Source organism: Ammospiza nelsoni, chromosome Z (assembly GCF_027579445.1).
Source record: "Ammospiza nelsoni isolate bAmmNel1 chromosome Z, bAmmNel1.pri, whole genome shotgun sequence".
Classification (NCBI taxonomy): Eukaryota; Metazoa; Chordata; class Aves; order Passeriformes; family Passerellidae; genus Ammospiza; species Ammospiza nelsoni.
Genome location: NC_080669.1, coordinates 50,591,102 through 50,607,021, shown reverse-complemented (window position 1 = coordinate 50,607,021; position 15,920 = coordinate 50,591,102). Strand labels below are relative to the sequence as shown.

The window sequence follows — 15,920 nt, the reverse complement described above, 5'->3', positions numbered from 1 at the left end:
ACTTACATCTTCATTAGAATGTGACATGTACATCCCAATGTGACATGTACATTCTATCTATTCTTTTCCTATGTGCCAGTTAGAGTAATACTGAAATAAAGGACAGTAGCAGGTCTCTTAATAGTTATTTAGCTAAAGAACTTAGACTTGCACATAGTTCTGTGAACTTTTTTAAACCACTGGCACCTACTTGATAGTGAGGACAATCCATAATACATTTTTCCACGTAAAATCCACCATTTTCCTTAGATCCAACACATGGTATTTTCTCTAGCTTGACCAACAAAAGAGTGCTAAATTGAATATTAAATTGCTAGTCTGTTAACTTCTACTGAAGTATCTTAAGAAACAATTCTGACTCCTAGTATGTAAAAATATTACCTTAACATATATTCAAGAGAACAGTTTCACCTATCCCAAAGTCTGTGAAAACGTATCCTTAGAGATTGGTCATAAAACTTCCCCACCACTGTGGTGAATAAGGTAAATACCTGTTACAGGGAATTCTGGGACAATGTAGATAGCTCGTGGAGATTCTCCTGCTTCATTATAGGCAGAAATATTAAGTCTGTAGTAAGCCATGGAGACATTAACAAGAATTTTTCTGTCTTTGAGAGAGATGTGATTTGGTGGTTGGCTGCAACTGTTGGGTATTCTTTCCACATTAACAAAATATCCAAGGATATTCTCACTTTGTGCTACCTAGCAAGAGGAAAAACATTATTATTCTATAAATGCTGTTATGTCCTGTGCAGAAAATCAAGAGGAATTTAATTTTATAAACAAAATGTAGCCTTTAATGATGGGGATAAAATCATACTGTTTTAATTAAGTCATTAGGAATCAATAAAGCAAAGCATTTCCTTAAAATTAAAAGCATGCTTAAATTGAGAGGGGTTAAGTACATGATGAAGAATTTTCCTTAATTGAGATCCTAGTTATGTGTATGCAATTAGTAATAACAGCAGTGAAGCAGCTGTAACATTCTCTACATTTCAGTGGAACATATCCCTCATTTTCAGGAACTTGAAAGTTAATGAGAGGTGTTTAATTTAGATTTATGCCTCTGGATATCCTCATCTTCTAGGGCTTGATTAGGTATGTAGTATCTTTAAAGACAAATGCTAGAAATTATGCTGCAAATTTGGAATGTGTTAAATATCCATTGGTAGCAATTCTTGGTGGTGGTTCACTCATTATTTTACTGTACTAATCTTAATAAGAGATTGGAAAATGTGTGCACAGAAATGGAAATTACTGCAATATAGACAGAAACTTAATACATGAAAGCCTGTGAATACTTCAAGGATTATTTCTAACATCAAGATTGTCTGTTATTTCTGGCACAAAATTAATAGTGTGTAGATACCATGAAGCTGTGAGGCTGGGTTATCTGAATGAAATAACTGGATACTTTTGGAGTAAGAGAGACAGGAAGACATTTACTATTTTAAAAGGCAGGTACACGTATCTTATGAGGAATTTCAGAGGAAGATGGAAGCTCTTAAAATAAAAGTATGTTTTTTCCCTGAAAAAGAAGGGAAGTTTTAGTAATTTTTCAAGAATATAAATTGATATAATTTTCCCCTGTTAGTTTTAGCTCGTAAATCATCAGCATACAGATGCAATGAATTCTGCAGCAAGTATACAATATCCAATGCCTTTTGCCTATCAAGTGTAGACTCAATACAATGAGAAAGTCTGTTTTTCCCTGCAATGCAAGAATAGCATATACATAACAGAAGGTACCCAGACTGGAAGTGAACCTTACCTCCCACTTCAAGAGAACACTTCTTCTTCCTGGAGAGACTTGTGTAGTTACATTATATGATATTCTTGGCTTGTTCATGAGTTCTGGTAAATATGGAAAAAGATGGAGACATGCACTCAAATGAGTAATTCTGATGTTCATATTTTCAAGAGTATCTGAATATCCTATTCCATATGACACAAAATTTGGAAAAGCCTTTACATTCATACTTACAAGCAGTAGGATGAAACTATATTTCACTTACTGTGAGGGACCAAAATCTCCTTGCCCCAAATGCAAACACAGTTGAGATCATCCTTGGTCATGCATCTGAGCTGAACAATGTATGAAGACATAGCATTTAAATTTGAAATGGTGACATTGGACACATTACTTCCTACAGGCACCTAAAAAAAAACCATTTATGTAACAACAATAAAACATTATCTTATATTAATTGTCTTCTCAGCCTAAGACCAGCCTTCTGACTCAACTGAAAGTAGAGGTTCCTGTCATCAAATAGGAATTATTGCACATTTTAGTCAAGCTATTTTCATTCTTTCAAGGCAACACCCTCTTTTTCATGAGCTTGTTCTGCTCACTCAAGACACTAAGTAACCTGGTCTAAATATTACTTTTAAAATCAATTAGACATTACATATACTGAAAAATAAAAATTTATTTAACTCAGCCTTGTTAGCATCCTCAAGAACAAGAAGTCAAGGGAAAACTAAACAATTAAAAAAAAAGCCCTTATTTTTAGAAGTGTCATTGTGTCTGAATAGATCCACATGGCTGTTGTCTTAAACAGCATGACTGGAGTGAATGTGTGGCTGCCTGTATGCCTTGGTGCTGCAGAAGAGATTTGCATCTGCAACTGATGATGGCACTGGGGCCCCAGTAACTGTTCAGGAAATGGAATTTTGCTTGAAACAAAGACACCATCCCTGTCTAAGGAAAACCCTGAGCTGAAAAATACAGAGAAAATAAGGGAAAATATGATAGGAAACTGTTGTTATCACTTAAACTCTTCCCTAAAGCTCCCCAAAACCAACAGAGCTGCGCTGTAAGGTGAGCAGCTCTTCTTTTTGAATTTCTGCAGTACTTTATATTTTAATAAGTTAATTAATTAACTTCTGTGGGAGTGTGCTCACCTCCCTCTCCTCCACTTCCCCTCCATCCTGACCTTTACTTCTTGTAATCCTGATTAAGTGATAACCACTATCAGCAGTCATATTAGATGTGTCTTGACCAGCATCTGACTCAAGGTCGATTCGGAGCAGACAGATAACAACATGAAAGACAAGACAATATGAAAGACTGATTTTAACAGTTCATCCACCTACTTATAGTGCTGGTTAAGATTCAACTCAAGTCAACATTGGTTGAAGATAATATTTGAAGAGAGCATGCATTTATGTCTTTAAGTGTCACATCTTTCCCTTTAAATAGTGGATAGCCCACAGCCTGTTGAGCTCTCCTGCACAGCAATGGGTTATTCAATGGGATCTCTCGAGTAAGGACAGTAATCTTAACTTCTGAAGATTACTCCTCAAGGATGAGAGAGTATTCATCTCACCAGATACTTGATAAGTGAATTGGAAATTATTCACTGAAAATTTTAAATCTCAATTAAATGATACAAAGGGTTGATTGTGCACATACAATCCTTTAGATACAAACTGTTGACCAGGTCTGGGACTAAGTCTGAATCCAGAAGCAATTAGACTTGCAGGGGCTCTGAGAATAATTTTAGAATGCAAGGGGAGCCTTTTTTAACTATCATGACCCAATTAAAATGTCTTCCTCACAGTTCTGTCTGACTCTGTTCTCTGTGAAGTAATCAAGTGCTCATTGCCGTCTACTCCTGTTAAACCCCTTTCACATTTATTATCAAACTTTGCTAGATTTCTGTTTTATGTTAATAAACATAACTACTTTCTTATGAGTGAAGGATATTACTTTTAAATAATGTTGTCCATGACAACTTGATATAATTTTTTGCTAGTTGCAAAAGAATCCCACTACCCACAATATTACAGAAAGACTCCAAACCAGAGGGAAGAGGAATGGATTTAAAACCCAAATGTTAAATTACATTACATGTACATTTATCCTACTCTTGATAAGCACTAGCTTTTTACATCCTCTATGCATACATGGCTGTGGCATTCACATTCTCTGAAAAAATCCCTTTGCCCAGGATTTTTCTCCTGGGAAGCTGAGAAGCCTCAGAGGAAAGAAAAACAATAATTATCTCATTTGCTTCTCCTGGGTAGAATGTGTTTGGAGTTTGTTTACCCACAGGTGATTGTTTCATTCGATTCTGGGGTGAGTTCTTTTGACTCTTCGGCCAATTGGTGCCAAGCTGTGTTGGAACTCTGGAAAGAGTCTCGAGTTTTTCATTATTATCTTTTTAGCATTCAGTAAGTATTCTCTCTATATTCTTTAGTATCGTTTAGTATAGTCTCTTTAATATAACGTAGTATTGTAAAGTAATAAATTAGCCTTCTGAGAACGTGGAGTCAGATGCATTATTCCTGCCTTAGTTGGGGAATTCCCAGCTAAGGGAATACAGTATGTGGTCATACTCATTTACTAATCTTCAAGCTTAGCCTATGTTTATATTATTAGGAAGAGATTACAGCCTAAATCCATAGCATCAGCTGGGACCTGGGACATCATGAGTGTTCATGACCTGTAGTCTTGACTCATTTGTGTCACCCAGTGTGGATGTCTGTACTAGTCCCCCACAGTACTCCTGTGAATCTTCCATCTCCCCTGTCTCCAAAACCTGCAGGACATGCATTTGTACTGCTCCGAACCTTCTGCCCTTCCATGTGCCATGTGCCAGACTGTCTGCACCTGGTTGTCTGCCTATTGTGCTGCTGGGTGGGCTCTGCATGGGTAACTGGCTGCCCTAGGATGGTCTAGGACTTGTACACAAATGAACGAGGGGACCTTTCCAAGACCTGAATGTTCTTTGTACTGAGATGAAACATTTCTTTCATGGGCCTCTCAAAGTACCTCTTCTGAAGTGGCTAAATGAACCAGCAGTCAGCTACAAGAGAAATGGGAGTGGTCTTCTGAGACAAAAGGAGGAACAAGGGAGATTTTTGTAGTGAAAAGGAAGCAAAGAGGCTCCTGGGTGAGCAGAATTTCCCAAGAAGTGGAGACTGTTGCTATTTAAACAGTTTTCTTATTTTCCTTGATAAATGCATATTTATAACCTGATTAACACATCTAAAAATAACAGAGCTTGAAAAACAGACCATTTCAGGGACTTAGTGATAGATATCATGCATACATGCCTGTCTGATGGGAAGGGGCAGGATAAGCAGCCATTGCTGCTACACGCAGACATTATTGAAATTATGACTCATTTTCCACCTCCTGCGTATTCCCTTTCGTTTTGTTCTGCCTGTTAGTGTACCATAGTGCATGTCCTAAAATGCAACTGCAATTGATGTTGTATCCCACAACATCCTTTTCTCCAAATAGGATAGTGATGGATTTGGTGGGTAAACCATGATGTGGACTGGGAAGTGGTTGCATGGTTGCATCCAGAGAGTAGTAGACAGCGGTTCAGAACTCCAGTGGACATCAGTGACAAGATGTGTCCATCAGGGGTCCATAGTGGGTGTGTTCAATGTTATTTAGTATCTTCAGTAATGACTTAGAGGTGTCAAGTGGATCCTCTGTGAATTTGCAGATGACCCCAGGCTGAGCAGTGCCTGCAGGGTGGAAGGCCATCCTGAGAGACCTGGACAGGCTCCAGAGGTGGACCACAGGAACCTCAACCTGAACCTCTGAACCAGGGTCAGAGCAACCCAGGGTCAGCGTGGGGATGGGCAGAACCCAGCAGCCCTGCCCAGAAGGGCTTGGGGCTGTGGTGGCTGAGAGGCTGCACACGCCCCAGCCATGGCACTGCCAGCCCAGAGAGCCACACGTGTCCTGGGCTGCATCCAGAGCAGGGTGGGCAGCAGGGCAGGGAGGGGATTCTGCCCCTCTGCTCTGCTCTGCTGAGACCCCACCTGCAGGGCTGCATCAGCTCTGGGGCTGTTACTGAACAGTCCTGCAAGATGACATCTATGCAGCAGTGGAGGAAGGTGCTGGAAATTCTTTTAAATTTAGCACAATAGAGCATGACCTCTATATTTATTGTTAGTGCTTAATTTTGTACACACAGTGCTTAGTACACATACCAGAGATTAATGTGGCCTTGTGCTAGCTCCCTACATCTGTGACTAATAAACTTGTTCCAGTTAATTCTTTCTTGTTTACTTCTATCAGTGATTTAATATGTACTAACTAATATCTCAGTTTTGATAACAAGAATTGTTTATCAGAGCAAAGAATCATAAGAGAAGTACATTATGACCTGATGACATATTTGAGATAATCCCAAGGAGAAAAGATTCGTCAGAAGATCTGGAACCGTATCCAAACAAATGGAAATAATCAGCATAAATGCATGTTTTCAGGAAACATGAAAATACAATAGTTTTAGGAATATAACCTGGTCTCTGAGGTTACTGGGCATGTATGCTTTGAAGAGAATTAGCCATGCATTCAGCACTGCTAATGAAATAATGTTGGCTTCCAAGTCTAACAGATAGGATGGAGAGTTTATTTCCCAATTTTCAGGGACAGGGTCCCCAGCACAGGCAGGACATGGACCGGTTGGAATGAATTCAGGGGAGGGCCACCAAATCAGTGGGATGGAGTACCTCTCCTGTGAGGAAAGGCTGAGAGAATTGGGATTGTTCAGTCTAGAAAAGAGAAGGCTTTGTGGCAATGGTATTGTTGCCTTCCAGTACCTCAAGAGAACTTCCAGGAAAGATGGGACAAGACTATTCACACAAGCATGTAGTGACAAGACAAGGGGCAATGGGTGTAGACAGAAAGAGAGTAGGTCTGGATTAGGTATTAGGACGAAGTTCTTCACTGTGAGGGTGGTGAGGCACTGGAACAGGGAAGTTGTGGATGTTCCATCTCTGGAAGTGTTCAAGGCCAGTTTGCATGGGGCATCCTGGTCTACTAGAGTGTGGCCGTGCACATGGCAGGGCTGGTTGGAACCTCCCAACCCCAACCATTCTATGGCTGTATTACAGGGAAATTATTTCACTTCTTTTCAAAGAAGAAAATCTGGAATACTTAAACTAACTAAAAGTATGTAAAGTATGAATTATTACCTTAAAAAACAAAGCAACCTGATTTCTAATCTGTTTGAAAAGGTAATGATACCAGCTAAAAGAGCAATATTGTAAATCACTGAAAGTGTGATTTGGGTCTGTGTTTACATGGCATTTCTGATATTCAGCTTTTGCATCACTGGAAGTTGTAGTGTCTCACTGGTAGGTTAATGAACCAGATAATATGCTATTCTATTTTACTTTGGTTAAAGCTACTATTCCTTCTTTCCCAAACATTTCATGATTTGTTAGAATCAAATGAAGGTGCCTTAGTGGGGTCTGCCTACAAAATGACTCCTTGCTATGCCACCTTGCAATCCTTGTGCTGCATATAATATGTGCAGCTGACCTGATATTGGAGCACCTTATATTCTCATGAGATTGTCATCTGGAAGTACTCACCACTGTCCATGGAGCAGATTCTGTGAGTGCCTCTCTGTATCTCAGCTCATATGGTGTATGAGCTGTGGGCAGGTCCCACTTCATTATCAATTGGTTTGTGATCTGATAAGCATTTATGTTAGATGGTGACAAACACTTTCCTAAAATGGGGGAGATACAATTGTTTAAAACACAAGAGAAGCAGGAAAGCTTTGGTAATTACATCTGTTGAGTGTGGTCTATAAAAGACTTGGCACACAATAGTGAATGCTGTGAGACTTCAAAACACCATGGAAATGAATTACTAAATCTCTATGACATCAACAAAATGTAATTGTTCTTCTTGCCTTTCTTTTGTGAATGCTTCTACTGATTTCAAGAACACTCTTTTTCTAAGCAGTAACTATTCTGAGTGAGGCTGAAAGGCAAAATCAAAATGTCAAGAGTACCTGTAATCATGAGTTGTATAAAAAATATCCAGAATATCTTCAAATTTCAGTAAGTGCAAATAAACACAATGTGTCCAAAAGTCTTCAGTAAAGGTTACACTATTGATAATTTGGGTTGTACTGGTAGTAACTCCCAGCAGAGAAGCATTGGTTTTTCTTGGACCATGATTAGTCTGAGCATGTGAAGTTTTGAGAAGCTCTTAACATCAGTTCAGTGACCAGATAGGTAGGGAATCTTTAAATAAACATTTAAAGGGCCTAATAAATAGGGCTGGTTTTTTTCATATCTTTCTTTCAGCATTGTGTAATGGGTAAGAGGCCTTAGAAAAGAGTTGAATTTTGAAAAGGTTTCTCAAAATTCTAATGCCCTATATCAAGGATTCCTTAGGTACACAGCGTTGAGTCAATCTGCTCTTTGTAAACCAATACAAAGAAATCCAGAAAACCATCAAGGAGAATATAGAAAGTTGGTTAAGTATGGTACACAAATACTACTATAAATTTTTCTGTATATGGATATTAAATATTCCAGCAAAATATTTAAAGTAAAACCCTCTTCCATTAAAACATCATAGGCTTCTGTTACTAACTTAATTCAAGGAAGTCAAACTGCATCTTAGCTCTCTGAGTCAGTAAAAATAACAGGAGTGTTTTGGGAGCTGAAATTTTGGAAATAATCTTTACAGAATACAGCTTTAGCTGGGCACTGCAGTAACACAGCTTGTGAAGACACTGTACCTGCTTTGCTTGGTAAAACTGAGATGTTCTTTCCTTTGGCACAGGTGTCATTGTCATAATTCACTGCTATCCAAATGGTTGCAAATCTCTCAATGTAGAGATTCTTTCGTTCTATTGTGATGGAAGGTGATGATGTGTTTCGCTGAAAAAGTTTTCGTATTTTGTTCCTTCAGAGAAAAGGAAGCACAATGAAAAGCATTTTATTGGATTACAGTTATTATTTCCTCCATGCCCAAGAAAGCAAAATTATAGTGATTGATAGCTTTCCAGATACTTCTGTGTATCTGGAAATCTCAAATATTCACATTGAGCAGCTTGAAACAGCAAGATTAATTCATGCACCTCAGTAACCCTAGCGAATTCAAATGTGCAAATCCTTGTGTGGTGGAGAACTGTTGAATCCCTTAATCTTTTAAGGCATAGTATGATACAACCAGATCTGTATGACCTTCTTTTGTACTTACAGTGGGATATAGAGAGCATTTTGAAGGTATAAAATTAGGTTAGAAATTACTTCGTAAAGCCTCACCTCATAAAAGGGAAACTCAAATTCCTTTTGAACAGCAAAATTTCCCAGTTACATGAATATAAATTGCCATAAAGTTATGAAAAGCTTCTTATGAGTTATGTGCCTGTCTTCTGACTTCTGTTCCTACAAATTGTCAGAGTTTGATGGAGATATTTAAATGTCCGCTGAGTCCTCAGCCCTGTAGATTCCTCCTAGTATACCTAACATACACAGCACAGGAAGTCCAAGAGTTTTAATGCCTTGCATACAATTTTGCTGCCTACATTTTTCTTGTCTCTCTCATTTAGTCTCTGCCACACACAGGGAAGATTTTTCCAAGGTTGAAATTGTGCAAGTTCAGTGTTCTTAAAGAGAGGGACTAGCATACTAATTGCCTAGCTATGCATTTCAAGTATTAAATTACACACATCATGATTGAATATTTAGTACCTGAGAAAAACTACTTGAAGGTTTTCCTGTCTTCTGCTTCAAGCTAGTTGTGAATCAGCCATTAAAATTTCAAAGCATGATTTTGAATTCTTGGTTGGAACTTTTCTGTGGGAGTGTTTATCTTTAATCTTTTTCTTCCTGACAACTTAATCACAAGGAGTAAGGACAAGGAACTATTACAGCATCAAACTGATGTTACATGCAGGAAGAGGTGATACCCTCTTCTAGGCAAAGTAAAAGCCTTTTACATGTGGGGTTTTTTTTCTTTCCTTTTAAACCAGTAGAGGAGGAGATAGTAAGTTTGTCTTCAAGACCACCGGGTGGAAACTTAGGAGACTGAGGTTAAAGTCCTGACTCTGACTTGAAAACATCACCACCTCTGCCAGGGAATTGTCTCCCTCTTCCCCCACTGACATCTTCTTTCATTATTTTATCTGCCTTGTCTGTTCATGACATCAACCCTGCAGTCTGGGAACAGCACAGTCTGGTTTTGGCTTATGACTTTGAGAGCAAGTAGTGTAAAAATATTTCAACTGATAACATCTCTTCAGAAACAGAGCTGTTTCATAAATGTTTCTGTCCTTCCAAAAATTTGGTATTCCTTGAAGTTACAAGAGGCAAGACAGCCATGCAGTAGAATTAGGGGCTTATTGCAAATTGGTGCCTGCAGTTACCTCCAGTGAGAAAATATTGAAGGTGATGGGGGGAGTAATCTCAGCCTTGAGGTGATTGCTTTGCTCCTGTGCAATGTGAAGATGATCATTCTGGGGAATTTCCCAGTGTGGTGACATTTTCTTAGCTTTAGGAGATGTTTGTAACCACAGCTCATTTTGAATGACAAGGGGTGGTTATGCGGCCAAACAATCAGCAATGAATATCAGAATTTGCCTATGGCATACAGTGTTGTACTCCATGTACCCCATGATATGGTCTCATGGCAAAGATCATGTCTTCTGATCTCACATTTCTATTTCTAAACACACCCCTAATCTCATGGGAGATTCCAAATATCTAGATATAAAATGAGGAAATTCAGTTTTGTAATGCAGCTGCAACTGAAGATACTGTATTTGAGGTAATCAGTTCAAAATTAACCCTACAAGTTCATTCCATCTGTTAAACAACTACTTGATAATTCAGAATCACCAGAAAGTATCTCCTTGGGTACATGCTATATCAAAATATGTAATACATAAAATAAAAGTTTAGTGTGTGTTTATGTTTAAATATTTTGTTGTTTTTTTTTTACCTGAAATACCACTATTTGTGGTTGAATAGTCAGTAAAAGTCAATAGCTGCAAATAAAGGTAATTAAGTAAGCTGATCTTTGGCAATAATAATTTAAAGAGTGTGTTGGAGGCATGGTAAGATGTATAATGACTTTGTATTGGGTTTGCATGACAAGGTTTTGGGAGCAGGGGAGCAGATTGCTACAGAGATGGCCTCCATGAGTAGCTGCAATAAGCCTTTCCCATGAATAATGAAGCCAGTTCTAGCTGACTTCAGGACAGAGCTGCTGCTGGCCAAGGCTGAGCCCATCATCCATGGTGGTAGTGCCTCTGGGATAACGCATTTAAAAGAGGGAAAAAACGGCTGCACAACAGCAGCTGGCAGAGAGGAATGAGGGCAAGTGGGAGCAGCAGAGAGCAGCCCACACTGCAGCAGGTTTGCAGGGCTTGTGAACCCATGAGGGAGGGAGCTGCTTTGGAGCAGGCTGCTCTTGAAGGGCTGGCACCCCATGGAAGGAACCTTCACTGGAGCAGTTAATGCAGAAATGCAGCCCCATGGGAAGCACTCGTGTTGGAGGAGTTAATGATGGACTGTGGGAGTTCATGTCTCCTGAGGGAGGATTCCCATGCTGCACCAGAGGAAGAGTCAGAAGAGAAAAGAAGTGACGGACACAATGTGTGATGGACTGTCCACAATCCCATTTCCCATCCCCCCACAATGCTGGAGTGGAGGAGGCAGAAAATTCAATTAAGCCCAGTAAGAAGAAAAGAATGGGGGGGGGGGGGGGGGGCAGAGAAGGGGAGGGTGTTCCAAGTTCTAGCTATATTTCTCATTACTCTACTCTGATTTGAATGTTAATAAATTTAATTCATTTTTCCAGGTCAGGTCTGTTTTGCCCATGACAGTAATTGCTGAGATCTCTCTGTTCTTATCTCAGCCCATGATCCTTTACCATATTTTCTCTGCCCTGTTGGGCTGAGGAGGGGAGGAATAGAACAGTTTTTGCGATGTCTAGCCAGAATCTACCTACCACTCTTTTACGAAGCCCTTACAAATCAGTAGGTATTGATGAGTAGTGATGAATGATATTGACCAGCCTTGTGTAACAACCTCTAAAGTGATGAAATACACTGGAACAAAACTCTGGCAAATGGGAACCACATCTAACAACAATAAGAGCTTTTGGTTTTCTGAGATAACTTTTCAGACTTACCATTTTAGGTATACAGTATAATTAACTGTATTTGCAGCACTAGGTACTGGCAGCCAGGTGCAGGTTAGATCCTCACTTAACTCTTTGTAACACACCAATTCATTGTCCCAATCTGAAAGATGAAAACATGTGCACTGGAAAAGACCCATCACAGGCAACCATTAACTGACTCAAAGGGACTATGAGTAATGAAACCAAATACAAACCAGGCTAGAGTTAGTTGACTAGACCCCAGAATTGCTTCAAAACCATCAATCTCTATCTGACGTTCAGAACTACACACTGTTGCTGGATAAAAACAATATTACTTTTAAACTGCCAGCATTATAAAGAATGCATTGTAAAACAGAAGGAGCAAAAGTTTATGTATAAAATTGTCTGTTATTAATTTTTTATATGGGGATTTTTTGCAACTGAACATACCCCTTTTTCAGTTGATGTGAAAATAAGCACTGATGGCATTATTAAAGGAACTAAATTTTTGTCTTTAGCAATTAAATTTATGTCAGTATTTCAAAAATCTCTTAACAAAAATACTAATGACAAAATATGACTGCTGTTCTTCTTTTGCTCTGTGTCTTACTGTCTGAACTATTAATTTAGCAGAATAAGTCATGGTGTCTCAAAGTCCTTGGAAAAGGACGGAAAAGGACTCAGATTTTGTTGTTGTTGTTGTTGTTGTTAAGAAAAGTAATCTCAACAGGAATGGGATGTTTAAGGTAAGTTTTTCCTGATGAGTAGAGCCACATGTCCTTCCTACCTGTTAGGTCTAACAAGTTGCCAATAGGCCTATCAATCTTGAATAAAAAATGTTTTGCTATGTGATAAGTAAATATGAATATGTCTGGAGCTGGTGTTGTAGCATAGTTATGGTATCTCACAACCTAGGTTGTGAGTTAAAAGATCAGTTCTCTTTTCCTCATTTCTTCCTGCAACCTGAGTTACAAAGTATCCTTGGTATTCTTTTAATCATTGAGATGACAAATGCATATTGAAGTTAAAAGGTGTTTTGGAAAAAGAAGTGAGTCAAATAAGTATAGTGCTGACTTTAATACCCTCACCTTATGACACTTATCATACTAAATGAATAATGCTCTTCTAATAAACTTTGCTGCATCAGCTCAGGTGTGTAGAGGTGCCTTTCAGGAAGGTGGAGATCACATCTTCCTTATTTTCATAGCAATGTGAAACATTACAGAATTCTTTGCTTTTCTAGTCTGGCCACCAAACCACATCTTGGCCTCCTCACCCATGAACATAGTGTCTGTCAACAGCAGGGGAAACAGCAACAGCTCTCACATTCTTCTCCTGTTTTACTCTGAATTAAACCTTAAAATTACTTGGTGTTTTGAAGAAACACCTAAAACAAAATCTTTTTGGAATTGCTGTAATACTTCATGTCAATACATTGGTAACATTCTGCTCCTGACACTATTTGAAATAAGAGTTCTATTAACTCAGATCCACATGTTGTCTACCATATTGCAGACCTGTCTCTGCTTACACAGGAACAGTGGTTGTTCCTCATGCGCTAATGTTTGCGAAATCGCCCATGTCTTTCTCCATGAGATTATGGTACTAAAGCAGACAAAGGAAAAACAGTAGATTTCGTGTGTGGATACAGTGTATTAGCTTGGCTAACACCCCAAAGCATCCTCCTACTACCAATATACAGAAGTTCTACATTGCTTTGTCCAGATGAATATAATGAATGCACACTTTTATTTTCACTTTTCCTGTTTGTGAATATTATGCATATGCACATTAATTTTTATTCTAGTGCTTTCTTTGTTCCACTGTAATGCTCCACCTTAATAGGTATATTATTAATTCTTCCCAGATCTAGCATAGTACCAGAAATGTATCATGACTGTGCTCCAAGAGCTATGCAAAGAAAGAAAAAAATTTCTTTGCTCTAAAGAAAACGCAGTTCAGTTTCTCCACTTAAAAAAACTCAAACCAACAAACAAATGCCAAACCACCTACCTTTAATTTTTTTCACTCTAGAACTTTCTGTTTTTTCTTCCTGAGCATCTGGTTTTCTCCCTAATGATTTAGTAGAGCTTAATCTGGCAAGTTAATTGCAAGGACTGGAAAATTATCCATGGCTAATTTCAGAAGAACATAGTCCTCCTGCAGATGTCTTGCCCAGTGTCACTGTGTACTCAGGAACCTGTCATCTCTGCTGGGTCTGTTAGCAAGTAGGATGCTCCTGCCCACAATAAATCCAGCACAAAGTACATCAGATGACCACCCACTGCTCCGCAATACTCTCTATCAAAATGTGCTGTACTGTTCCTTCCCGCCATCATCAGTAATTCCCCAGTTAAATGGAAAGCAGAGATATCCATCACACACAAACATTAGAGGATCCGTGGTACTTCGGAACGGCGGCTATCTGTGATGCTCAGGCTGGGCTTTCGCCCTCAGCCTGCGGGCTCGCCCTGCGCTCACAGACGCGTCTGCCCGTGCTGCTGCGCCCGGGCTTTCCCTGGCACAGGCGGGAATGCTTCCAGCGGCGCCGCTCCCGAGCGCCCGCGGCGTTCCACCCACCTGGCAGCTGCCGGCAGAACGGAGAGTCCCGGGCTGAGCAGCGGCAGGAGCCTGGGGAGCGCAAGGAGCAGGTTGCGGGGGGAAGAATGAAAAAAGAAAAAGAAAAAAAAAAAAAAAAAACAGTTGGTCAAGACAACCGCAAAAGAAATAGGAAAAATGTTGGAGGTGGTTGCTTCTCCCACTCACAGAATTTAATTTGGTCATGATTTTGTTCGTATGTCCTCATCCTTGAGTAGCATTAAGGATTTTTACGGTTCATAAGCGGCAGTAAGCTGTATGGTATATGAAAACTCACCTCTAACAAGTAAAAAGATAGCTGCCAGCAGAGAGTTCTTCATCTTCTCTGTAAAGAAGCATAATGATTACTATCAACATTACGCTGTCTTTAGTCTATTTTCACACTTCCTTTTCAAACTTCCTATTCATTCTAACACCTATCCTGCTACAGGCTAAACACAAGTAGCAAGTTTATCGATGACAATGGGAAGAACACTTGAGTTCTGTGTTATTAATTATACTTACAAGAGCCTAAAAATCCTTCTGGGAAACAGGAACTCTCCACCCTGGTTTGTGTAAGCACTCACAGCAAGATTCTTGATGGTGTCTGCAGTATCAGCAAAGCAAACTGAATTAAGCTTAGGTACTTCTAACTCTTTGAAAACACCAACTGTCACTGCAAATTAGAGATATTCATATCAGTAAAAAGGAGGTCAAGGTGTTTGACTGAGTCTAATATGAATTCTTATATACTGTAGAAATAATAGCAGCAGAAGACCTCAGCTTGTCTTCACTTTCTGACTTCTCTTATCTTTCAATGTAATTTCCCTGCCTCAAAGATGCTGTATCTACATTGCTGGTACCTACACCAGGGCCCTAATACAGACAAAAGTCACCATAGCTGTAAATCAGATGTTTGCTCCACACCATTAATTCAGAGAACATTCTGAACACTGAAGCCAGCAGAGACGCAACAGCTGTTACTCTTACAGCAGCAAAGGGAAATTCTCAGAAAATTTTTCTACTGTGGAAAATTTCCCTTCTGGGCTTAGACAGCTGCTATCAGAGATTGGATCCAGACTTACCTGGAGATAGGCAAATTATTAACTTATCTTGGCAACCATGGTAAATTTCAGGTTGAGTATTGAATAGAAAAAAGTAGCAGTTTAAAATTAATCACTTTCCTAAGAGAGAGGCATGCTTCTCAGCATGGTCTGCAGTAGGAGCAGGTGACTAATGCAACAATCATGTCTTATCAGATTTTATGAAGGGCACAGTCATGAAAGGCAAGTGATCAAGGAATTCTGAGTGCTACAGGGGGCTTCCTGTCACAAATTCATTGGTCTTGAGTGTAAGCTCCAAAATGCTGAGGGGTAGCAGATACAATGTATGTCTGCAGGATCACAGCCCCTGTTATCTGAGAGATCCAAAAATTGGCCTTAGCAATACTTCCTAC

General features: G+C 39.3%; 1 protein-coding gene across 1 annotated transcript in view; it reads right to left on the bottom strand.

Moving 5' to 3' along the window:
- Positions 1-14,805, bottom strand: part of LOC132086783 (interleukin-6 receptor subunit beta-like) — a 32,641-nt gene extending 17,836 nt beyond the window's left edge. Inside the window, exons 1-8 of the mRNA XM_059492690.1 lie at positions 14,763-14,805; positions 14,468-14,518; positions 11,915-12,026; positions 8,514-8,680; positions 7,348-7,487; positions 2,016-2,157; positions 1,772-1,854; positions 492-702 (exon numbers count right to left, since the gene is read on the bottom strand). Coding sequence (XP_059348673.1) covers positions 492-702; positions 1,772-1,854; positions 2,016-2,157; positions 7,348-7,487; positions 8,514-8,680; positions 11,915-12,026; positions 14,468-14,518; positions 14,763-14,805 — 949 coding nt within the window. The remainder of the gene's footprint in view (positions 1-491; positions 703-1,771; positions 1,855-2,015; positions 2,158-7,347; positions 7,488-8,513; positions 8,681-11,914; positions 12,027-14,467; positions 14,519-14,762) is intronic.
- Positions 14,806-15,920: the final 1,115 nt, after the last annotated feature.